This window comes from Rattus rattus, chromosome 1, assembly GCF_011064425.1.
Source record: "Rattus rattus isolate New Zealand chromosome 1, Rrattus_CSIRO_v1, whole genome shotgun sequence".
Taxonomy (NCBI): Eukaryota; Metazoa; Chordata; class Mammalia; order Rodentia; family Muridae; genus Rattus; species Rattus rattus.
In genome coordinates, this window is record NC_046154.1 from 49,824,507 (window position 1) to 49,851,177 (window position 26,671).

At 45.5% G+C, this 26,671-nt stretch overlaps 1 protein-coding gene across 2 annotated transcripts in view; it reads right to left on the reverse strand.

Annotated features, from left to right (window-relative positions):
- Positions 1-17,550, reverse strand: part of C8b (complement C8 beta chain) — a 37,470-nt gene extending 19,920 nt beyond the window's left edge. For both annotated transcript variants that reach the window (XM_032889234.1, XM_032889240.1), the window contains exons 1-5: positions 17,462-17,550; positions 11,097-11,253; positions 5,231-5,372; positions 2,873-3,014; positions 1,402-1,534 (exon numbers count right to left, since the gene is read on the reverse strand). In XM_032889234.1, coding sequence (XP_032745125.1) covers positions 1,402-1,534; positions 2,873-3,014; positions 5,231-5,372; positions 11,097-11,253; positions 17,462-17,550 — 663 coding nt within the window. The remainder of the gene's footprint in view (positions 1-1,401; positions 1,535-2,872; positions 3,015-5,230; positions 5,373-11,096; positions 11,254-17,461) is intronic.
- Between the last annotated feature and the right edge of the window lie 9,121 nt (positions 17,551-26,671).

The window sequence follows — 26,671 nt, forward strand, 5'->3', positions numbered from 1 at the left end:
ACAATCCCACAGAACAGGGTGAGAGTAGTGGAAACGTGGCCTGAGTAGGCTTTTGGTGCAGTGGTACTGCTTTCTTCTGGGTGGATGACTTGGGACAAAACTAGGCCTCTGTTTTCCCATGTATAAAATGGGGATGGTAGCTGTCCCTCTCACACAGGAGCCAGTCAGAGCCTTTGGTGAATGCTGCCCCAGGAGAGAGAAAGCTGCACGTGATGTCAGCGCTGGGATCTGTCTCCTGTAATGCTTCCTTGGAAAGCAGTTGAGGGGATGGACTGGACATCTTGATGGAAGGGTTGTTTAGTCCTAGGTAGGTTATTTCCTCCCCCTGGTGGCAAGGAAGTGTTGCAGACCTGACCAGAAAGGGAGATGGGGAGAAATGCAGTTGTCCACCTTTCAGAACTGCATATCTTTGGTAGTGGAAACCACCATCTACATGGATGTCTCAGTCAACCTCTCCTTACTTCACACATGAGGAACCTGAAGGAAAAGTGGAAAGGAGCCTAGCCTGAAGCAACATGTCTTTTCATTTGAAGGCAAGGGGGTTGGTAATGTACCTACACGGTATGTTCTGCATTCTTCTCTGTGGTCCGTGTGTCTGGGAGTATATTTGAGTCATTGTACAGACTTACACGGGTGCAACATTTTATTCAGTTTAAAGGTTTATTTGTGTGTATGTATGTTTGTGTGTATGTGTTTGTGTGTGCACACTTGAGTATGTATACATGTGTCCCTGTACATGAAGGTGGCCATGGAGGCCAGAAGAGGATTTCAGATGCCCTGGAGAGAGAGATGGCTGTGAACCACCGACATGGGAGCTGGGAACTGAACCTGGGTCGTCTGCAAGAGCAGCAACTCTGAATCCTCAAGCCACCTCTTCAGCCCCAGGGGCACATCGTTTTATAACTTTAAATATTTAGATCAATGCCTGGCTTGAGGGGCAAGGGCATGGCAGTGTTGGGAACAATAGTTAGCATGAGCTGAGGACTCCCTGTCACCACAGGTACTGTGATGTCACTTAGCCACATTATTTCACTGATTGTTTCACTTCAGGGAGGAAGCCTATAACTTTCAACATAAAGATAGGAAAACAGAGGTTCTGAGCATTTAGGGCTGCAAGCAGACAAGCCAGTACACCGGTGTGATACCAAACCCTACGCTCTGTCTTTGGGATGACTATGATAGTATTATGCTAACATTACTGCTACTACAGCTCCTAGTCCAGTGCTGCACGCAGCCTATCATCAGCACAAGGCCTTGTGTTAGGGTCCACCCACTTGATACCAGAAGACACCAGGGCTCCGAGAGAAAGAGCTGTGTAAAGGCTGCACAGCTTACAGGCTACAGAGTGCCCAGCCAGGGGTCCCCTCATTACCTGCTGCAGTTTACCTAGATGTCCCTTACCTGTGGGGTGTAGCTCTCTACGTTGTATGGCTTCCTAAAATTGGTGTTCAGGATGTAGTGGGGGGAGCATGCGCCAGCATAATACCGGTGATCGAGAACTGGGCCCTCAAAAGTGTTCGTGAACAGATTTATCCTGGAAGAAAGGCACAGAGAGGCTGGGAAGCTTAGGGTTTAGAGTTCTGTCCTCTCTGTTGGAAGTGACCAGATCCCATGGAATGAAACTCAAAACTCCTGGTTCTGCATGCAAAGACCATGGGAAACTGGTTCACACCAATGCAGCATTCTCTTTTTAAAACTCGTGTCTTATTATTTTATTTTATATGAATGGGTGTTTTGCCTGCATGTATATCTGTGTACCACATCCGTGCCAGGAACAGTGTATAGAGGCCAGAAGAGGGCATCAGATCCCCTCAGACAGTTGCGAACCACCTTGTGGGTGCTGGGAATTGATGCCAGGTCTTTTGGAAGAGCAGTCAGAGCTCTTAACCATGGAACATGGAGCCATTTCTCCAGTGCCAGCAGCTCAGTTCTTTCATCTCAGACAACTCCCAACACACATGCACAGCCCTGTCTCCAGCCCTTTGTTCTTCTGCCAGTGTGCTTAGCTTCTTCCAGGCAAGGAGCTCTCCTCCATGCTTAGTTGGACTCTATTACTGACTTTGAATGTTCTCTCTGCTTCTTTCCAGCTGTGCTATCTCTGGAGCCCAATTAAGTGTCGAGGGCCTCAGTTTTCCTGTCGGGAAGTGGGTACTAGCTACGAGAGGGGCCCTGAGAGGAGCTCCATACAAGTGAAGAGTCTCTCTCTGATAAACTACTTTTACGGGTCAAGACTGGCAGTTATCTAGAGAGGAGGTAAATTCCATTCACATTCCTTTCTAGTGGCATTCTTTACAGTGATTCATATCATGTAGAAAAGGATGGTCTCGCTCATCCTTCTGCAGGCTTAGATGCTACAGAATGTGAAAAGAAAATGAGATGAATGAATGGGCCTGTTTGGCCTTTCCTGACCTTATTCCTTTGACCTTACAGAAGATGCTTACACACCCAGAAGCTGGGACGCACATGAAGGATGGACCTATCTTGAGAACTCAATACTTCACGTGGTGCTCAGAAGTCCCCCCCCCTTTTCAATATTGTGGATGCTGGGAACGAGGGACATAGAACCAGCCAGAACTATGACCTACGTTGTCTATAGGCTTCAAAAGTTATTCTTAGAAAAACACCGACACAGTAAATGGTGAGAGTTAAGAATAAGGCTCACCCCAACCCTTGAACAATAATAGTGTCAACCCTCCTGTGGCCTGTGTTTGTTCATGGTATGTGCTTCTGGAATAACATAGAATTGACCTCAGAGAGCACATGAAGGTACCCACTTCCACTATAGCCTTTCTATTCCACCCCTTGTCCATCCTTCAGAATTCCATTTACCATTGTGGCTTCCTATCAACTCAGCATGACTGAGACAACTCACCCGCTGGCCAGATTGCCAATTGCCCAGTATTGCTCCATATCCTGTGAGCATTTTTTATAAATCCTCCTACAGTTGGCTTCATCTGATTGGTCTCCACAGTCATTGTCTCCATTGCAGAGGAGTCTGCGATTCACACACCTCCCTGGGATGGAGAGAAGAGACCACACTCACATGGTTGTGCTAAGAGAATACACAGTGCTAGTGCCAGGCATGTGGCCTAAGGTGCCTGTTTTGATATCTTCATGTATCGGGCCTGACTGATAAGGACACTAATGGTTTGTTACCCCACCCTCTGGGAGTTCAGTGCCACAGTTTTGAAAGCACTGAGGAAAGATTATCTAGAACAATCTGTGAAGGGGAAGGCGATATGCCAAAGAAGCAGGGAACAGGAGGACAGCCAGATGATTGTCTGGAACAATCCCTCTTCCTGTTGTGGAGGGTAGGGAGAGGTAGTGGGTCGCTACTCCAAGTAGCACCAGCAAAGCTATCTTGCAACTGTGACCCAAGTTTCTGGCCTCAGTTCCCTCATCTGTAAAGTGCAGACGTCATCACAGCCACTCCTGCATGGCACCGGTGTGTAAAGTGAGAGACTAATGACAGAACCTACTCATGTGAAGTTCTGCAAAAGCCTGTCATGGCTGGGTTAGTATGCCTGAGAGCCAAGCACACATTGCAAGTGTAATTTGCAGCACGGTTGGGACGTTACCTGCCTAGTTGTGAATCCTTCCCCTAACCCGCATCACCTTCGGCGCTATCGTCTGTACCCCTGTTACTTCCTCTAGAGCTTTGCTCACAGGCTTCACTTTCTGCCTTATTTGTGCATTCTTGGGGCAATAAAGTCCACAAGACAGGTGGTTCTACTTCCTTGGACATATTGGGTCATTTTTAACCAATGTCCTTCTGTTATAAAAGGCAGAAAAATAACAACCTGGTCTTCAAATGTTTCCTACAAGGCATTTAAACTAAGGCCTGCATGAATAGCCATTATGGCTCTGGGCAAAATCATGGAACACTGGCCATAATGAGTCCTTGGGTATATTGTAAAAAAGTCTTTCGGATTTATTGGTTGGAATTTTACATTTGCAGTAAACCCTAGAAATTGCTCTGATAATCTTTGTCTCTCTTTTGGAAGCTCGGGACCACAATCCACACAGGTACAGTGAATGGGACACCCCGCCTGATACTTTAGGGCTAATTATCCCTGTTTATACCAGACCCTTGAAGGAATGGAGGCGCATAGATTTACTGGGATGGGCTGAGTGAATACGTTGGGAAAACACGTTTTTGCTTGGTTCTGCAGTAGATAATCGTTCATTTGTGGGCTGTTCCCTTTCTTCTGCCCATTTTCCCATCTGTCTTCCATATTCACTTTCCTTTTTTGTGAAAAGTCAACAATCTTAACTGACTGCATCGCACACTTGGACTTACGGTAGATGGGCTGATGCAGAAATGCAAAGGTCAGGGCCCATATTTGGGAAGCCTTACATTAGCACGTGATGCTGCTCATGCCTCTCAACCCCACCCCAGGGCTCTGCATGCAGAGCTAATGTGTGACAAAGAGCTTTTTACCTCCATTGTTACGTAATGCTTATGACTGACTTGTAAGTTATTAACATCGTCCTTGCTGTGTTTGAATAGGGATGTCCCCCTTAAGCTCATATGCTTGAATAATTAGTATCGTGTTGGTGGAACTGTTTGGGAAAGATTAAGAGATATGGCATTGTTGGAGGAGGTATGATATGAGGAGGGCTCTGAGGTTTCCAACGACTCCTGACATTTTCAGTTATCTCTGTCACTTGCTTTCAGATCAAGATGTGACTCTAGGCTGTTTCTGCTGCCATGCCTTTGCTCTGCCATCATGGACTCTAACTCTCTGAAACTGTAAGTCCAATTAAATTCTTCCTGCTATGAGTTGCCTTGGTTATGGTAGCTTAGCAATAGAAAAGCACCTAAGACAACACTCAGTTTCTATTGACGTAATCAAAATCCCAAAGGGTTAAATGAGATATTCTAGATCATGCACAGAGTTAGACCTGACCGAGGACTTCTGATTCCAACATATCTCACTAACGTCATTAGATGTAGCTGAGCTTCCAGATTCTCACAGCAGCGACTCCTCTGACATGCTGAATGATTTGTGGTAAGTAACCTCTACAAACCTCAATTTCTTAGAATGTAAAGTAGGAATAACAATACTACCTTACTATATGCATGCTGTCATGGAATAACACACAGGTTTGTGGTAAGGAATCCTTCTGCAACCCTGATCTTCATGAAGCCTATATATCTATTCCTCCACCATCACATGCTACCTTCTGCTTTTCAAGCTTCCCTTCCCAGTCCCGCACCCATCCATACCTGTCTGTGCACACACAAAGCCTTCACATCGTACTTGACTTCTGCAGGCTCGGTTGGTAACACAGTCTTCAACTTCCTTGTCGGAGAAGTCACACAGTTCCCCATAGAACTGAGAGGGCCGGAGCAAGTAAGTGTGTCTGTACTGTAGCAGACAGAAACAAAGAGCCAGTAATGGGACCCCAGGGACCGCAGGAGGGAAGGGTGCTCTATACAAATGGTCACCATCCAAGCTGTGGGTGCTGGAAGGCATACGGTTGGCTGACTGCTATTTACCCAATTCTTCTGCTTCCTTCACTACACGCACTGAGGTGCTGTGCAAGGCTGGCAACTTTCTGAATGTTTGTCCTATTGCGCTTCATGTTCAATGAATCTGGGGGACTTGTCTTGAGTCTTTGTTTCGTTTCTGCTGTGGTCCGTCAAGATTTGTTGAGTGTGAGAAAGGCATGGGCCTTGGAATCAAAAATTAATAAAGGGGCTCAGAGAGTCAGTTCAACAATCAACTAACTCTTGGCTTAATTATTCCAGTAGGTGACTCATATATTGTCACATATTGCTTAAGGCATCAGTGGGATGTAAATGAAGGAGTATGTGCTCTGGAGCTCCAAGTGGTGCTGGTCCTTCCTACTTTTATGAGGTCAAGCAAATAGCTCAGTCTGTGGAATCCAAATCTATTCATGTGTAAACTGGGGGCAATGGATTACCTAAATGTACCGTTGAGAATTTAAATTATGTTATAGATTTGTTAATATTATTTATATAATATGAATTATATATTAACTTATATCATCAGAGTATCTCAAGCTCACTTTTTTCTTCTGGCACAAAGTAGGTACCCAATTTCTTGTCAGTATTTTCTTTTTTATTACCCACTGTTTTAGGAATCAATATTGCTATCTCTTCTTGTTCATTTATTCTGAAAATATTGATTAATCTATCTCTTATTTAAAAGGGTAGGTATTTTTGCTTGTTTGCCTGTTGGTCGGTTTTCTAATCATCATTAAGTCTCCTACCCTGCCTCCAAAAGGAGAGGGTGATTGCCAGTGGTAGGAGGCACCAGGCAGCGACAACACAGTGGAGCGGGAGCGAGACAGGGCAGATGCAAAGTGCTCTGTAAGCTCATGGTGAAATCCAATAGCAAAAAAAGAGAAGAGAGAGAGAGAGAGAGAGAGAGAGAGAGAGAGAGAGAGAGCAGCTGGCTTCTAGTAAGGAATCAAGGCTGAGACCCACACATTGAGGAAAAGGATAGCCTGGGCAGAGGAAGGTTTTCAGTTAAACCGAGAGGCTGGAGGATGCATCTTCTTACCCCAGAGACTAGAGATGACTTTGTCATGGATGGGGAGCAGTATATGAGGAAGAATGTGGACACGTGAAGAGATTCAGAATGGGGTAGGCAGCCAGGAACCCCAGGCTGGGAGGGGGTCGGTAACAAAAGGGAGTGATTGCATTTGGGTGGTTTTCTAATTTTAGCAGTCAAAATTTGGATACACAAAGTGTGGTAAATGAGTAGAATAGCCCCTCTTCAAAGTGACAAAAGGCACAGTTACTCCTTATGTGACATCTGTACTGTGGCCCTGGAAACCCAGAAAGGTATATAGGCAGCCATCACCTGTGCCCACTTATTCTTGGAGGCCCATTCTTCCTAGAAGGAAGACACAGGCCTGCAAATACTCCTTGAAGAACAAACAAACCAAAAGTAAAGCAGGAAACTATCAACAAATTAAGTGCAGAAGAAACATACCTCCATACAATGTATGACAAACCACAGCGAGTGTCAGGTTAAATGGGAAAGGTGAAGGTATATATTCAAAAAGTCTGGGACAAAGTGGCATTCCTATTCAACATAGAAAAGTGTATGGCGGAATAATCAGGCAGAAGAAAGAAATAAAAGGCAGATAAATTGAAATGGGGGAGGTGAAAGGATTCTGTTTGTCAATAATATGACATCATATGTAAAGTCTCCGAAGACTTCATCGAAACACAGCTAGAGTTGACAAATACAGTAAGGTTGTAGGATATACAAAATCTAGCAGCATTTTGTATACTTCCAACAAACTGGTCAAAAAAAAAAAGAGCTTTAAAATCATTTTAGCCACAACATCCTTAAAATAATAAGACAGGTAATAACTTTAATCTAGGCAGAGGTAGATCATCTTAATGAAAAATTAAGAAGGCAGGAGATACTTCATTTTCACAGGTTAGAAGTAATGTTAAAATGTCCACATCACCCAAGATTGAGACTTGATGAGGTACAGTGTTTATGGAGCTAATGGGGGGAAAATCACAAAATCCACATTGAACTACAAAATATCCAGAGTAGGGAAGATGATCCTGAGCAAGAAAAGCAAGGCAAGGAGCACCACAACCCAAGACTTCCAGACAGAGCTAGAGTGACCCCAAAAGAATGGGGTAGACATGAGCGCATGCACACAGACCGACAGAACAGACAGAAAATCCAGGGAGAATCCACATACTTGTGACCAGGGGAGTTTTCTAAGGCACCAAGAACATCTACTTGGAAATGGACCACCTATTAGAAAGAAGTGGTACTGGGAACTGGGCATACAAGGGGGATTACATGGGAAGCAACATGCTCATCTTGTGAGCATGAGGACCTGGGATGAATTTCTGAAACGCACCTTTTAAAAATCCAGGTGCGATGGTGTGTGCTTTTAGTGCCAAGGCTGGGGACGCAGAAACAGGTATAATCCTGGGAATCCCTGACCAGGCAGTCAGCCCACTTGGTGATTTCAGATAACCCTATCTCAAAAAGGTAGGAGCATGGTGAGCGACCTCCTCCTGTGTGCATGCATAAGTACATTTAAGCACCACACACTAATACACACACACACACACACACACACACACACACACACACACAGAGAGAGAGAGAGAGAGAGAGAGAGAGAGAGAGAGAGAGAGAGAGAGAGAGAGAGCATAAATAAGCAAACACTGTATGCACCTACATGCGTAGGACACTGAAGTTAGTCAGGTCCTGATATAAAAAGACCTCTTGCCAGTTGTGATGGCACACAGCTTTAATTGGCACACAGCTTTAATCCAGGAACTCAGAAAAGAAAGGGTGGCAGATCTCTGTGTTGGGAGACAGCCTGGTTTACAGAGTGAGTTTCAGGACAGCCAGATCTATGCAGAAAGACCCCCCCCTCCAAGAAAGAAGAAAGGAAGAAAGAAAGAAAAGAAAAACTTAAAATGAATCAACAACCTAATTTCAGAACCCAGATTTAAGATATGCAGCTATTGGAAGGAGCCATGGGGAAAAGACTTCAAGACCTGAGCAGAGAAAACAAGATTTTTAGATAGTAGAGGTAACAAAAGCCAAGTCAGACAAACACGATTAGATCATATTAGAAGGTTTCTGTCTAACCAAGGAAATGGCCAACAGTGTTAAGAACAAACTGAGAAATAAGGAAAATATCTACAAACTACTCATCTGTCTAGAGGCTAATCCCCAGGATATATAAGAAAATTCAAAGAGCTGAAAATTTTTCTAATAATCTGAGTTTAAAATAGGCAAGTGGTCTCTACAAATGTGTTTAAATGATAATATTCAAATGGCAGAAATTCGGAGAAGGGGAAGGTCTTCTACCCTGCAGATAGAAGTGCGAGTTAATATAGCCATTATGGATTATGGAAAGCAGTACTCGAGACTCTACAAAAGTAGGAGGAAGAGGAGAAGGAAGAAGGAGGAATAAAAAAATTAAAAATCCTGGAAATAGATTTACCATATGAGCCAGCAGTCTAAATACTGAGCATAGATCCAAAGGAAATGGTGACATTTTACAACAGATAGAGTTACAAGAGTCACCATAACCAAAATAAGAATCAACAAACATTTTCATTAAGAGATGAATGGATATAAATGGTATGAATGACAATAGAACTCTGATTATCTATAAAAGAATGACCCAGTTATTTATGGCAACATGGATGGGATCTCAGGACATCGTGTTAAGGGAAGAGGCTTGATAGAAAAAGCCAATCAGAGGCTCTCACTCATTTGTAGAAGCAGAGGTGCTTCATCGCAGAAGTGAAGAATAGACTAGAGGCTGCTAAGACTAAAAAGAGCAAGGGGCCTAGGCAGGGATTGATTATCAAAACACTCTGTGTGGGGAATTCTATTGCTTTATAATACAGAATATGTAAGCCCACAATAATTGTCCAGTTCGAAGTAACTAGCAGGGGTTGTGTTGATGCCTCTCTACCTGTCAGCACAAGATAACAATTATGTTTGCATGATGGAAGCGCTAACTGCCCTGGCTGGATCATTACACAGTGCCTATATGTATCAAATTATAAAACTATACTCCATAAATAAGCAGATGCTGTAGGTCAATTAATGGAAAAAAAGACACACACACACACACACAAACACACAGACAGAGACAGAGAGAGAGAGAGAGAGAGAGAGAGAGAGAGAGAGAGAGAGGATCTCAAAGAAAGAGGTTTGAGGAGGATGGAAAGATTGAGGGAAATACACCTGGTCTTGGTTGAGAGCTTTCACTGAGCTCTAAGCATGGATCCTACAGACAGGGCCGATGGCAGCTGAGGAAGTCCACAGAGAGCCGCAGTGAGCAGCTCTGGCTGGCTCATGCTTAGTCCTTCTGGTTTATGGTGCAGATGAGGCAATTATCCAGATAATTGGATCAATGTTGACAACTTTAGCAAGAAAGCCTACTCTGGGAACAGAATGATAGTGCTTGGATCTCCCCATTGATCCAATTAACTGTGTAATTGTCCTGGGCCAACTTCTTCAGCCTCTTCAGAGTCTTTGCCATAATAGGTCTGGGTTCTGAAGGAGCCAAGGGAATGACAACCATTCTCTCTCTCTCTCTCTCTCTCTCTCTCTCTCTCTCTCTCTCTCTCTCTCTCTCTCGGAACATCTGCTTTGTTCAGAGCTGGGGTCCTGGGTCAGCCCTCCCATCACAAGGAAGCAGAAGGATGAACAACATGATGACTAGTTCTACAGGCAGAAAGGTCAGTAAGGACCCTGTGGCCTGAGTGAAGGCCTGTATCTGCTACCAGAAGGCTCCAAGAAGCTACTTACTTCTCTAAGTCTCCATTTACCTAACAGGATATGTGGCAGCCATGTTCTTTTCCTTGCAAAGATGTCAGAGAGCAGAATGAGCTCAACTGTAAGAGACTTACGAAGCACTTGTTACATGCGTGTGCACTGAAGACAGAATTGAATGTCTTTACAAGTTTTCTGTTTAGGCTAGTAAGTGATAAAAATCACAGTATGATGTATGCTAGGGATTGAGTAGGGGGTACCTAGATAAGCATGCGAATGTTGCTTTGTCTAACTGGAGCTGGGCCTGATGAGCAGTCAGTGGAGGCTTCACAGAAGAGGTTGCCCTGTGCAGAGTTTCAAGTTCGGAGTCATGTTCGAAAGTGAATGCGATGGGAAACATCGTCGCTGGCTGAGAAAACAGTGCAAATAGAGGCGGAGAGGGGGCGATACAGTTGGAAGAATACAAAAGCTGATATAGCCTAGAGACGAGGCCAGGTTAGGTGGCAAAGAAGTCTGCCGTCTATACTGAGGGCTCATGTGGGGAAAGACTGGGCAGTTGTAGCTTTGTGGCCCTTTCCCTGGCTACACTGTGTATGATGGATAGAAAGAACAGGTCAGAGGTAGGAAGCTACTAAGACATCTGTGTGCGAAACTCTGTAATACCAAACCTGCTTGCTGTCTGAAAGCGTAGAGACAGGAGAGTCCCTCCAACAGCCTGCATCTTAAAGGGCAGACTACAGCCAGGCACCACCACTTTTGCCAGGCTTGTTGACCATTAGTCTTCTCTACCTCCCACCCCTGCCCAGGAATTTAGTGCTCACTCAAGGCTTGGTATCTTACCCTTTTCTTCTGACAGGGGTCACATGCAGTCCAGGAGGACCAGGTGGATAGTTCACAGTCAGTAGGTGCTGGGGTGACATCCACACTCCGTACTGGTCTGCTCCTAACAAGGCTTCCATTGACTGCATTTGTCTCAAAGAAATCTGGCTTCTCACCTCTGAAAATCACCGTAAGAGAAGAGTTGAGTATCTTAAATGAATTACATCCATTCCCTACCACCCATCAAATTAATGTAGATCAGATCAGGAGCACACAAGGAAGTTGTTCATCATTTTTAGTACTAGTTAATTCATCTAACAAATATGGACGGAGTACCCCATTAGGACTACTGTGGTAACTCCAGTTAGAAGACAGCGTCTCAGCAGCTGGTGGACTCTGACTTCCGGTCTGTATGAGCTTCCCTTTTCTCTTCCACGTAGTGGCTGAGATACATTCCTCTATGCAGCTGTTTCTGGATGGTAAATGACAGTCAATAGGTGAGCCTTTAACAAACCCTTATGGGTTTTGGATATACAGGAAGTCCAACCACAGCAACTCACTCCCTATCTCTCAGGGCTCTTTGTTATCCTCTGGAAATGGAGGGGTTTGGACTAGCTGATGCCTTTTTATATTAAAGGTCCATGAAACATTTGCCAAGAGCAGTTGATACTGAGGACATTAGTACTGAAGGTGTTTCAGAGTCAATGGCACAGGGTCTACTTAAGAGAGAAATGTGCCTTGCATCTTATCTCTAGAGAACTTTGCCTAGTAGGCAATATTTTAATGCACGTAGGCTCCAATAGCCAGGGCCGAGCTTGAGGATTCGTAAAGGTTAGGTGCGAGTTGATAGAGTCTGGAGGCTGGGGAGAAGGAGAGAGGCTAGGGCAGGAGTCCCAGGGCATGATGTGAACCTGAACTCCAACAGGGTCAGGGTAGAGGATTGGGTGAATATGTTTTCATGAAGTGATAGCAATGCTTGGCAAGTTGATGGCCTGGAAGGGCTAGGGAGGAAGGAAAGAATTTAGGTTGATGCTGTATCCTTGAATGCCAAGGGGGCTGGGACACAGGAGGACAGAGGTATTGGGGAAGGTGATGGGAACAGGCTAAGCTCCAGGTGGCCATGGGATGTCTATATAAACTCAGTCAGGACATAGTCTCACTTGGGTCTGAAATCAGGATGGGATGCCTGTGCTAGAGACACAAATCTGGATAGGGCGTGCTGAGGAGGGAAATGACTGGTCTCCTTTGAAAGAAGCGGGCCGAGTGTATTAGTTCTTTTTTTATCCTTGTGATAATGCCATGGCCAAGGCAACTTATAGGAAGGTTCATTTGGCTTACATTCCCAGAGGACTAGGAGACTGTACGGTAGGGAAACATGGCAATGAACAGTAGACACAAGGCATCTGGAGCAGATGCTGAGAGCTTGAACCACGGAGGGAGCAGAAAGGGGCGAACTGAAGAGAGCATGGGTCTTGAAACCCTCAAAACTGAGCCCCAGTGATGTACATACTCCATCAGCGCCACACTACCCAGACATCATCACCAACTGGGGGCCGTGTAATCAAACATCCAAGCCTATGGGGTCGTTCTCGTTCAAACCACCACACCAGGAGGAAAAGTGCTTTAGGGGATATCAGTGATGCAGAGTTGGGGAGGGGCAGTATCAGGTTGAGCCAGGCAGGGTGTGAAGGGTTTGTGGAGATGAATGAAGCTTGGAAATGGGGCGGAGGGCAGAGGAGTCACACCTTCAGAGCAGACAAGCCACACAGGAACAGAAATGTCTAAAATGTAAGGCAGGCTATTTGTTGGGCCAAGTGAATGAATGTATTCATTATTTCATTGACAGGAGCCTCAGTTTCCCTACCTACAACATGGCAGATGCACCACGATTCTTTTTTATCTCTTCCCATGTATATGTACATCACTGTAAGAGCCCTTGTAGTGTGCACTTCCTTTTTTAAGCTATAAAGGAAGTGAGAGGAAGGCAGGAATGAAGATTTATGGAGGGCCTACATGTTAGACCTAAGCATTGTGGGAGCTGTTGTCTTACTCTTTCATCACATCCCCCAGACGAGTAGAAGGTAACCACGGGGTGCTGTCAGCAGGACAGATGCTGAAATGGCTCAGAGAGACACAGCATGGCTACCATAGTGAAACCAGGATACAGTTTTCCTGGGATTAAGCATTGGGTCTGTCTGATGCTGAGTCTGCGTGTACTCTCGCTTGTCCCATGATGTCTGGAAGCAGAACCAACCTGCATCCACTCCAGTCGCCTCCCACCACTGTCTCCGTAAGTGTCTGCAAGACTTGCTTCATGCCGGTCCCTAAGATTAAGTCATTAGGGAGACCATCACAAAGCCTCCACCTGTCAAGCACACAGGATGCCACTCCAAACAAGGTCATTAACAACACATTCTCACTTGGCAACGTCCCTAAAAGGAGCACAATATTAACTACTGTAAGCGCCATTTCCATGACTGCCCCAGAGACTGGCAAAAATCAATTGCCTAGTAAAGTCGGATCTTTAACAAAAGGTCAAAGACTCTACTGGAAACCTCAGGTGGGTACTGGGAAGCGGTTACTGAGGCAGGATGCTGCACGCCAGCAGGCGCCCTCCGATGGGCTCCTCTCTACTAATTTGCTCCGGTTTGACAAAACAATACTGTCTGTGATTTGGCTTCTCCTAAGTGTGTATTTGACAGCTCTGTGGGGCACCCTCTTCCTATTTCAACCTCAAAGCAGTTACACTGTTTTCTTTTTTCCCCCAAGTATCAACCCAATTCGGGGCCACAGTAGAGACCGAGTGGATAAGTAATGTGCAGTTGCTATTAAGAGTCACAATTATTTTCCTCTCCGAAAATTGAGAGCCCATTAATGGACAAGATGACAGCTTAGAGAAGGAGCTAGAGAGAAGTAGCTATAACCACCAGGTCTCTCATTTTTACACCCAATTTCCATTATGGAGGAGGCAATAGAAGAGAATAATCAGCCGAACAAATAGTATGTTTGTAAATGACATTGGGGAAGCGTGGCTCATTAGTGCTGCAAAATGCAAATCTGAAAAAAGGGCTAGTGTCAAGTCACATCTTGAATTGGAGAATGGCATGGAGCTGCACGGATGACAGGTCCAACTGGAGCGTCTTTCGTGATGCTATGGGCACCTTCCACCCTGAGGAATTTCCACAGAAACAAACCGGCTGGCTTAGCTTCTGCAGAGTTGCCTCCATATGGGGAGAGTAGATAAGAAAGAGTAATAGAGGCAGTGCGTACGGTCATAGTATATTACCAACATGTATGGAGGTTCCACAATGAATGCCCAACATGCAATTAACAGACACGAATGCAGAGCCCGATTCCTCAGTAACATAAAACCACCAGGAGAAGTACTGAAAGCTAATCACTCAGGGCCCCATACCCATACTGACCAGCACTGCACACCCTCCCCCTTCCCTTGTCACCCTCCTCCTTCCCCACCCCGACCCTGCCTTTAAGTAAAAGCTATCTCCAGGAGTTGGGCATTGGAGTTTTACATCAGCCCTGGTTCTGTTTGCCATCCTCTTCAGAGGCAACAACCATCACAGGCATTGCTCTGTGTCTGTCCAATGTCCTGGAAATGCTTTCAGGCACGCTGCGTGGCTGCAGCTTCACATCCCTGTGGTTTGCTGAAACCTCGGGCATTGTTCGGCACCTGGCTCCTGCCCACCCACATCACCCAGATCCACATCAATTCCTAATTCTCTCCTTTCATCTGGATCTTCTCTCCTGGAATATCTCTTGCATGCCATTGATTCTTTTGTGGTGTGTTTATATTCTAACATTTAGCTATGTTTTAAAAGTTAGTATAAGCCGCCGCCTTTTACACTTCCCTGGAAGTATGTCCCTTCTGAGGAAGTGCTGGCACAGACATGCCTTTCTTTGGGGGGCAGAGAATGTTGTTGGCCTCCTTGGGACACATCGCATGTGGGTCCAGGTCTCCTACTCTCTTTTCTTTGATCAAAATAAAGAAGGATCCATCACTCACGGCAGGATTAGGTCAGCAGTAAATTTCCAGTCCTCAGCTTATGTGGACGGGGCACATCAATATATTTTGGTTTTCTCTGGAAATACCCTGACACAACAACTTTCCTGTCACACACGATTTGTTTAGCAGCTGCATCGCTGTGCAAACAGCAACTTCCACTTTGCTGGTGGGGAGGTGGTCTCTGGGAGGAAGGTTTCCCATTTCTCTCTGTCATTTGCTGTTGCAGACGTGGAATTTAAAGCAACATCTCAAAGCAGCAAACATGTGTCTCAGAGAATCATCCTAGGGATCCAGCAAGTCCGGTGGAAGGGAGAGGTGCATTGATAAGAGGCAGAAGACAGAGAGGATCTTTGAGTTCTTCATGCCTGACCCCGACCCCACCACACACATGGGCTGAGTAGCCTCAGGGGTCACATCATCTTCAGTTTCCTTCTCTCTACACCTGTAAGCCATAGAGTGACTGTGAGACTGAGGGTCCATGCCTGGAACAGAGTGTCAATCAATAATGATCAATAGGCCATGTGACAGTGTGACCTGGGCAAGTGGAACAAATGACAGCCTTTACAATGGGAAGGAGGTTGCTGCACTTTCTGCCCCCGGACAGAATGCTTTTCTTTTTTGATGTTTGGGTGTGATGCTCAAAGTCATGCTGTGTTCAGCACTGGTATGTAGAGATCATGGGATAAGATCAAATATCCAGCCAGCAGTCCAGGAAGGGCTGGAGGATCACTGAGCCTGAGCCATTCTCTACTCCCCTCTGGGGATCAGTTTGTCCTTCTGCAGAGTGGGAACAAGGGGTCACCTCTTCCTCACATGACACAGCTGTGAGTTTCATATACTGTACATTTCTCACTGGGTGGAGCTCCCGCTCCTTCCTCAAAGGGAACTTGCCAATATGTATGTCCCATTGTGCCATGCCTTCCCTCCAGACCTGTGCCTGAAGGATATGGTTTGCATCCCTAGCTACTATTTCTACCATCCTCCTCACAGTTCCCACCTGGTTGTCTACTCAATAATAGTGAAATGTACCCGGAGCCCTGGGCACAAGCCAGGCTCTCTCTCTCTCTCTCTCTCTCTCTCTCTCTCTCTCTCTCTCTCTCTCTCTCTCTCACACACACACACACACACACACACACACAACTCCATGCCTTTGCATATGCTGTTATCTCTGCCCGGTGCACCCTTCATCCTTTGTCATGGCCGCTGCTCAGGAGCTCAGGTCACTTTTTCCCTCTCTCTCCTGATTGCTAGTTGTCCCTGTACCAACTCTTACAATTCTCTGTATTTGTTCCCACTTGGCCACACTCGCCAAGAACGTGAGTTTGGGACTTGTCTGGTTCTGTATCCTGTGGTGCAGTCAAGGAGCTGTGCACAGGAACCTGCTGCTTCTGGGAAGGATGTATAAGCCCTCCTCTCCAGGCACAATTCACTGGATACTGCAGAGTCCTCTGTGCCCAGAAGTACATGCACGGGGAAGCCTCCACAGCACACTCAGTCTCTTCACCAAGTCGAAGGTCATGCTATTTCTGAAGGTGAGTACTGGAGTATCTGGTGGGTGGTGAAGACTTGGAATCCTGGTCCCAAGGAAGGTGCTCAACAGAGGCTGAATAGCCTGGTGTAGATGTCAGAAGAGGAGGCATGTGGAACACTGGTACTGCTCACACACAGAGAGCAGTTTGAGCACGAAGAATGGCTTTACCTCTCCCTCTCTACAGCAGTGCTCACGAGCACCCAGGGACCAGAGACTTCCACATCTCACAGTAGGAACTGCTCTAGCACAAGGGAGGCCGGCAGACGGCTCTCTCTGGCACATCTTTCTTCGGAACTCAAGTTTGAGCCCAGACTAAGATTATTTTCTTTAGCCGCTTCACTTCCTATGAAAGTAAACTTTGATGAAATAAATCTTTCTTTCCTCTTTGGGAACAAACATTTGTGAGAGAGGGGGAAGGGAAAAGAAATGAAGAGAGAAAGTGAGAGTTTGAGAGACCCATTCACTCACCCTAGGTAGGTGTCAGTTATTAAGATTGTTCCCGTAAACTGGCTTGTTTTTCAGATATAATAACCCTTCTTTTGCATAGTGAGCCAGATCAAAACTTTATTTCATTATGGAACTTGTGTCCTACTCTTCTCAGCACCACAGATACAGTAAAACATGTCAGTCCTTTACCAGGCACGTTTGTTGAAGCTGCTACTTGGGTCCATAAGAGTTCAGAAGGAATTGTTGATCTTATTTTGCCAGACGCATGCAACTTGCTTTACGAGCCGTTCCTCTGCCCAAGGGCATGTGGCAGAGTTGGTCAGCATTACGTGGCTTTCTGCCTTCGGCCATGTGATCATCAGGGAGTCATTTGTACCCAGCACTTACCTTGCACCAGGGAGATGGAGACATCCAAGGGCAGCACAAAGAAGACATGACTTTGCCAGTGCCCTCCAAACCTGGGCCCCTGTCTTCATATTTTCTGTGAGGTTCAAGGTCGGATGAAAAGCCTGCTCACTCTTGCCGCTTTCAGTTCTGTTGCCACAGGGCAAACAGCTCAGCAAAGCAAACAGGCACCAGTGCCTGGAACCTTGACTTTGCACAACAGGGATGTACTCACTTGTGACACCACAAACCTAGGACAGTGAGAAGTGTAACTCTATGCAAGCAGCCTTACTGGAGTACCTCTGGTAGCCACATACCATAGCCTCCCCCAAATGCTCAGGGTTAGATACGATAGTGTAGGTAAAGGAGTGAGTGCAGGCACAATCTGGCTATGCCAACTCATGTTGTGTTCTCAGCAAAGGGGCTGCAAGGTCTGAAGTCAAATGCGACTGTGTTCAAGTCCCAGGTTTATAGGAACTCTGAGAAGAGCTCCAAAGCCCAGCTACCGGAGGTGGAATTCTTTCTATATGATTTCCACCTGAGTTCAAATTCTTTCTCTATAATTCTCAGCTGCCTTCTGGTTACATAAATGTTGAATTTGCCTGAACCAATGTCTGCTAAACTTTACTTCCCAGGAAGGGAAGCAGAAGACATATTCCTTCTCTATGAAACAGATAACAACAGTGCCTGTTTCCCAGGGCAGTGGAGGGGTCAGTGTGTGTGTGTTTGTGTGTGTGTGTGTGTGTGTGTGTGTGTGTGTGTGTGTGTTGGGGGGGTGATAGGAGATACATTAAAAATATACATGAAAATGTCAAAACGAAAGCCATTATTATCGTGATTAGTATATGTTAATAAAACATAAGAACATAAGTAAATTTAACTATTCAGAGTACGTTGAACATTGCCAGTCAGGTGCCATGTGCTCTCCATGTAGAGCTGATAGTCTCTATTTCCTCTGGGCTAAATGCCTCACAGCTGGAAGAATTAGGTGAGATACTAAATGCGCCAAAGTCATGCAAAGGGGTGTTGTAAAAATTGTAATGTTAAGGAAACATCCAAATATGTATTGGGGCATTGACACAACCTTTATAGTGTCTTATTTATGGGGCAACCAGCCCTGACCTTCCTGGGAAGTAAAGTTTAGCAGACATTGGTTCAGGCAAATTCAACATTTGTCTCTAATATTTGCTGGAGACTGTTGAGAGCCACAGGTAACATACCTGAGTGGCTAGCAGACTCTTCACCTACCACTTCCCTTGATTTCTGAGTTATAGAAACCCTGATTGCTTCTCTAGGGCTGAGCACAGCCAAGGCACGTATCATTTACCACCATCAGTCTACTGTTGGTGCCTAGGCTAGGCATCCCCATTCACAGCTTCTGTTGCTCAGGATGGCTCCGAGCTAACCTGCCATCCCTCCCTGTTCAGTCAACTTAAAGACCAGACATAAGTACTCTAGAAATAGCATAATCTACCCAGCCACTTTCCTTAAAATGTCTCCAAATTCTTGAGAGATGGCTTGGTATGTAAGAACACATGTTCAAACAAGAAGACTAAGCTCAGATCATCAATACTCATATTTAAAAGAAACCCCCAAACAAAACCCTACTGTCTGGTCACAAGCACTTGTAGGGAGGACAATCTCCAGGACCAGGAGACCCAGTTTTGAAGGAATAAGATAAAGAATGAAAGGAGTACCCAATGTTCTCCTCTGAGCTCTGTATACATATGGCTGCACACGCACAACACTCAAAGGAGGGAAGGAAGGGAAGGAGGGAGGGAGGGAAGGAAAAGAAGCACCTGCCAGATAGTTTATGACCAGACGTGAGGTGGGCACTCACACATCTCAGTCCTATCTAGACTGTGGTACCATTTACAACCTGGAGACAGTGGCGAAGAGCATAGCGCTGTGGGATGACAGTCGACCTGGGCAAAGCTAAGTGGGATGACGGTGGACCTGTGCTAAGGTAAGGTAGGGTGGGACTAATGGAGGCTTAGTGAAGCAAGAATCAAATCTATAATCAGATCACAAATTATATTCGTCAAACAATGTCAATCTGCCGTTCTTTAAAGGGCAAAGTCTGGGAAAGCTGGGAATGTGGGGAGGAATCTCAGAGGGAAGGATGGCATGTAACACATGAGGGTGGGGCAGAAAGAGCATTTGTTGTCCTTTGCCATCACGTATTTCTCCAAATTTGCCTTATCTGTAAAACAGAGAACATTCATCGACATCTGCTCTTTAGGTTGTTTCCATGTTTGAATGTTTAAAATATGAGACCCTTCACCTACTTCTCAATGCAAGTTGCAGTGTTCTGTCAGCCCACCATCTCTCCGTGTCTGCTGCAGTAGCTGGGCTGTAGAGAAGGGGTACAGGGACATCTTGGGAAGATAGTGGTCCCCTCACATTCCCTGTGCCCACAGTTCAGCAGCACATGCTCTACCGTAGACCAACCTATTCATATTACAGTCACCATTAACTCAAGCACAAGGTGTTGTCTCCCCAACATCCCCAAAGGATGCAGTTGACCTGAACTTTGACACAATTGATTACCAGAGTTAATCATTGGTAAACAGGCAGAAAATTGAGTTCCAAGAACTATCCCTGTTTCCATCCATGCGTGTATGAGTTTGCTTTCTATTGCCATGATAGAAACCACGACCAAAGAACCCAGGGAGGATCAGGTTTAGTTGGCTGAATCAACCTGATCCCAGTCCACCCTGAAGGGAAGTCAGAGAAGGAACTCAACACAGGAGCCTGGAGGCAGGGATACAAACAAAGGTCACAGAGGATATTGTTTCCTGGCTTATCTCTAAATGTTCAGCTTGTTCTTTCATACATCCCGGGCCCGCCTGCCCAGGAGCGGCACCAAATGCAGTGGGCTGGGCCCTCCAACACCAATCATTAATTGAGAAAACGCCCCACAGATTTGCCCACAGATTAATCAGACATTTTCTAAAACAACAACAACAACAAAACAAAAAACCCCAAACAAACAAACAAAACCAACCAACCAAATAAACAAACAAAGAAATCCCAGCATGTGTAAGAGGACTAAGAGGAGGGAGTAAGTCCTTATATAGTAAAGTCTCCTTTGGACCTCACTGCCAATTATCCATGAAGGAACCTAAAAGTTAAAGGTACAGAAATGAATCATGGGTTCTCACCTCTATACTTGCCTAGAATAGGTGCCACAGCGGGGTAGATACTACTCATTGTTTTATGCCAATGTCATTTGGATGAATAGGCCCTCCCAGATGAGCTATCCCTGCCTCACAGGTCCTGTGGGCCCTAAAAACATCTCCTGGAATCTTAACTTCATAGCACCCTCTGAGCTTCCCCACGAAGCTCTCGTAAGGTCATGTGGGAGGTAGCCGGCAGTTGCAGAGGTAATAGCTAACATCTCCACAGCTAGATCTTTAGCAATGTCACTGTCTTCCCAGTCATCATCCTGTTTGAAGTCAACAGTAAATTAACAAACAGAGATTCCTCCCATGCCTGGAGGATGTGGCCCCACAGTGCTTCCATAGTTGGATGGCAGCAAATCCACTGTTAGATATGATCCCCAGACTCTGTCTTTTCATGTTCAGAGGCTGCCCTCTGCTCTTAGAGAGTGTCAACATTGCTTCAGGTCTGGCAAAAACGTAAGACTCACCAGTCCTCTGGTCTCACTGTCGTCGTAGGCCATCAAAAGGGCTGTACATCTTATTGCTGATCAGGAGGGAGCTTTAAACTGGGTCATGTGTCCCTAAACTTTTAAACTCTTTGTAAAAAGTCATTACCATCTGAATCCATTTGCCAACCTCTGCTGATGGATTTTTGCAGTGTCCAAACAGGTCCACTATCAACTCCAAGTTTTATGGTTTTGACACAAAAGTGCTGCATTCCTAGTACATATTCTGTATTTGTTACCTTTTAATCTACAATGCACGACTGCTACATGTGACTTAAAACAAGAACCAGCTGTCCGCTCAGGGTTCTGTGGGTCACTTACCACATTTGGGTAAAGCTGGTAACTGTGTTGGTTCAATCAGCTTCTGGCTTTGACTCTGTTTTCTGTTGCTGTAGTAAAGACCCTGATCTCAAGCAACTTGGCTTATTTGTCCATGTGACCAAACTACCTAACAGAAGTAGTAGGAGGGAGAGTTAGTTTGCCTCGTGGTTTCTAAATATTCTACAGTTCCATGTGCATGGGCAGAACGTCATGTCGGCAGAAGCATGTGATGAAGATTCTTCACCTCTTGAAAGTCGAGAAATGATCATGCAGCATACAGGAAGAGGCCACAACAAGATAAAGTCCTCAAGGAAGACCCCTAAAGACCTATTTCTCCAACAACCTCAAGCCCTACCTTTCAACACTTGCAACTAATGCCATCCTGTGATGAAAGAAACAAGCCAGTAATATGTTCAATTCATGAGTGCCTTCACCATCTAGCCATCTCTAGAGATGACCCCTACCATATAACCATTTCAGGAGATGCCCCCTACCATATAACTACTTTTAGAGATGACCTTTACCATCACTAGAGAGGCCACACACACACACACACACACACACACACACACACACACACACATACACACAAGCATGTGTTTTATTCAACTCTCGGGCGGTCCTTATCTAGTCAAGGTTAATCACTATAACTTATTTACTACTTTATATCCTGAACAAGTCCCTTAAGGCCTCTGAGAAATACTTACCTGAGTTGCAAATGCAGGCCTCTTGCAATACTGCAGCAGTAGCCATTTTATTGAGTACCTACTAGACAATGGGTACCAGGCCAAGTCCCTAGGTCTCAAGATGCACTGGCCCTTGTCCATGAAAGCTGACAACTTCCTGTGGAAGCTGCATTGTGACGGAGGTCTGCTTGGCATAGTCTGTGCACAAGACAAGTGCACAAGCATGTTTGCAGTTGGGGGTGGGGGTGTGTTCTCAGAAGGTAACTGGTTTTAAGGGTTAAGGAGAAGTCAGAAAACCAGAGGGAGGGCAAATGCAGGGACAGAGGGTATCAGAGTAGACACAAAGGTCTCCCACATAGGGGATTCAGCATGATTATCAGTATGGAGGAATGAAAATGGGAAGGTTGTCTGGGATCGTTAACAGGGCCTCATGGGTAGTGCTGCTGACATGGACTTTATTCTAAGCGCAGGGGAAGCATCTGAACATCAGGGGCTGAGGGGAGGGGCAGCTTGCTTTGTGATAGAGAGTTTTTCTGCTGCAGTGCAGAGAATGGATTAGGGAAAAGCACTGGAGCAAGGAGCCCCGAGGCACTGCAGAGATAGGAGCAGAGCAGAAGCATTGAGTGAGTGAGTGAGAGAGGCCAATGCCATGCTGTCTGTGAGCGGTTTTGGATGCTGCACAGCTCGGCACAAAGGCAGAAGTGCTATGACAGAGATAGTGGCTCTGTTAAGGAAGGCATATTAACTCCCAGGGGCTGAGAGAGGCAGCTGGTCAGAGCAGCATTGTTCTGGGCAGTAGGAGTTTGCCTCACCGCCACCACACACACACACACACACACACACACACACACACACACACACACACACACACACACACACACACACACACACACAACCTGTGGGCAGCAGAGTCTCAGCCAGTGTCTGAAAACCCCTGATTTCTATAAGATTGACTGGAGGATTTTCCTTGAGGTCCAGGGCACCTGCCTTTTAAGAGCCCTTAGCAGATGGCTGGCTGTGCTAACTACGTCCCTGGAGGTGGTTGTGCATATTGCAACTCCTTATGCATGGCATGCATATTATCATCTCCGTGGCTTAAAATTGTTCCTGGAAGAAGTGTGGTGGGATAAGTGTGCAGCAAGCTCACTGGAGGACACTCTGGGGAAAACAAGATCCAAATGAGAAAGATGGAAAAAAAAATAAAAGGAAAAGTAATCTTCGCCCTGGTATACAGGAGAGTCTCATCCCTTTGTGGCTCAGAGAACAGCTGTTGATGGAGGCCACATCCCCTTCCGGTCAAGCTGCACTACATTTCCCAGCTCCCATTACTGTTCATTATGTGTGGCCTTGGGTCTGAAGTTTGTTCAGTGAAACAGAGGAGAAGTGATATATGCCACTTCATCTACTTTTCTTTTTATTTCTTTATTTTTGTGATGAGTGCATGATTTATTTGGCTTCTGCTTCTACATCACAGTTCATCACCAAAGAAAGTTGGAACAGGAATCCAAGCAGGGCAGGAACCTGGAATCAGGAGCTAAGGCAGAGGCTTGGAGGAGTGCTGCTTGCTGGCTTGCTCTCATGGTTCACTCACGGTGCTTTCTCCCAGGACCACCACCCCAGAGACAGCACCATCCACAATGGGATGCTCCCTCCCGCATTTTGGTGTAAGCAGTGTGCTGGATAGTTTTATGTCAACTTGACACTAGCTAAAGTCATGTGAGAGGAAGAAACTTCAATGAAGGAAATGTCCCCATAATAGCAGGCTGTAGATAAGCCTGTGGGGCATTTTCATCTATTTTTCTTTATTATCATTTAAATTTTATTATTTGAGAATTTCATAGTTGTATACAATACATGATGATCATATTCACCTTCTCCAGCTCCCACTCTCAACATGCCACCTCATCCATCCATCCGTCCGTCCGTCCGTCTATCTATCTATCTATCTATCTATCTATCTATCTATCTATCTATCTATCATCTATCTATCTATTGTCATCTATCACTGTGTCTGTGTCTACCTATATCTATATATCTCTAATGTGTCCAATTAGTACATGGATATGGGGTCACTCCCTGGGTCATGGACAACCTACTAGTGGCCATAGCCCCAAATAAATTATAACTATTCCTACACCAACTGCTATCAACTACCAATTCGTCACCAGAAAAAGATGGGCCTCCCAAGCTCTTCAGCATACAGAAATCAATCTCAAGTCAACAGGGACACTTGAGAAGTATCTCCCATGTTGACAAGCTTCTGTGGTGTCAGAAGATACTGAGAAGATGCTGAGGAGAAAAGATTGCAACAGTTTTGCCTTGCACTGGATCCAGCAGCTGCAGCACGGACCTGCTAGGCAAGGTGTGCAATAGTCATGTCACTTAAAGAGAGGTACCCAGGACATGCATGATCTCACAGACTCTCTTCTTCCAGTTGGTGTGGACAGCTGGCATGAACTTGGAAGCGGATGCAGGACAGGGTAGATTGGCAGCCTGGATCCCATTCTGACTTCATGGAACAGAATTGTTCCCACCCTCTGCTGAGCAGATGATTGAGTTAGAAAGAGATCACCATTGTTCTGTGCTAAGGAGATGCCGGTGATTTTCTGCTATCTTGACTAGCATTACCTAAACTAATAGTCCAGTACCCACCTCCTTCTCATTCCCCACCTCACAGCATGGCACACAGCCCCTGGAAAAGTCATGGTTGAGAAACAGCCATCTCTGTTCTGACAGCTCTGGAGGGGCCCAAAGGTGGTGTCTATTTACCGAGAGAGGTTCACTGACACCTAGGGTTTTGTTTGTTCTGTGTTGATAGACAGAGGGATTGTGTGCCTTCTCTTTGTATATCTCCTCATGAGCATAGGCAGCTGGTTGATGTGCACAGGCTTCTTCCTGTGTGTGTTAGGTCCATAAAGTAGAAATGTGCTGCTCTCCCTGACAAACATGGATAGGCAATGCTAAGGCTTAAGCATGGCTTCGGGGTGTGCCCCAGCTCCCACGGTGTGTGTGGCAGAATCTCAAGTCACTAGCACGTTAGTGGTGGGGGAGTAGTACCTTTATGAGGTAGGGATAATGTAAGATCATGGGAGAGCTGAACTGTTCTTGGAGGAAACCCTGGTGAGCTCTTGGAAGGCAAGTCTGGTGCCCCAAGTTTAAACTTTGGAAACCATGTAAAAGTACAAGGAGAGAACTGGCCCCACAAAGTTGATTTTCTGGCCTCTGGCACACACACACACACATACACACACACACACACACACACACACACACGCTAATAATAACAATAATAATAGAGATAACAATAGTGAATAAAAATAAACTATGTAAGTGCAGGCAGCTGAACTTAAAGACAATAGAAATATTCATTGTACTCATTTTCTATTTCAGATATTTCCAGGAATGCTCACATGTGTGAGGAGGAAAACCGGGAGAGTAGTTGGCAATGTGCCACGGAACTAATTCCCTGGGGGACTTTAAACAACTGGATGGATTATGTATTTGCATTGATTTTGTGGATTAGCCGCAGCAAACGGTGAAACCTATCTACTTTGTTCATCTGCTCATTCACTCATTAGAGGACCAAGTTCAAACTCCTTAGCCCAGCAAATGAACAATTTTTCAATCTGCGTGCTTCAAATGCTCGCAACTTCACACAAATCTGGACTTTCCATCGATTCATTTATACATTCAAAAATAATCATTTTTCAATGCTCACTGTGCAGAGGCCCAGGCTCTACGCTAAGGTGGGAGGTAGATCAGCAGCTCTCATGCCTGGCTCACGGAATTCAAAGAGCCTTCATTTTTTTTTTTTTTTTTGGAGAGAAAGTAAATTCAAATCATTGCATATATCTATAACGATGAATTAGTAGCTCTTAATCGAGTCCTGGTTTGGGGGCTAGGTTAGGGAAATATGGAAAGAGCCTGTAGTTGTGAAGCCTTGAGCAAAGGAACAAAAAGGTTAAAAGGTCAAGCTTTTTGTTGCGGTCATAGGTATGCAGGGCTTCTGTTATCTGATGAAATGACCCCAAATCATAAAGACTTTAAAATCAACATTATCACTATGGCCACAATTCTGTAGGTCAAGAATTCAGGCTGAGCGCAGTAGCAGGCTGCAGTAGTCCAACTGGATTTCTACTCACAGGGCTTTTGACTTGGTTTGGCTGCTTGACAGTTAAGGGCTGGCTAGGACAGTTCAAATGGAGTCTGGGTTCTCCCAAGAGCTTTTCCTTGTCAAGGAACCATCCCACCGCACAGGCCACTGGGATGTTCTCTGTCCACCAGGGAAGCTGGGCAAGCTACACAGAAGGACAGGGCTCCCAAGAGCTCAAAGCAGAAGCAGAAGCAGTTGTATCTTGATGTACTTGAATTGATTTTTAAAAATCTCTCATATTCCATTTGTTGAAATGGGTCACAGGGTAAATGGGAGGAGGAGTCTTGGGATTCACCCCAGAGACTAGGTTTAGACTCGTCTCTGCCAAGAATGCAATGTCTCTTCTGAACCACAGGCTTCCACCTCTCTATTATAACAGCAAT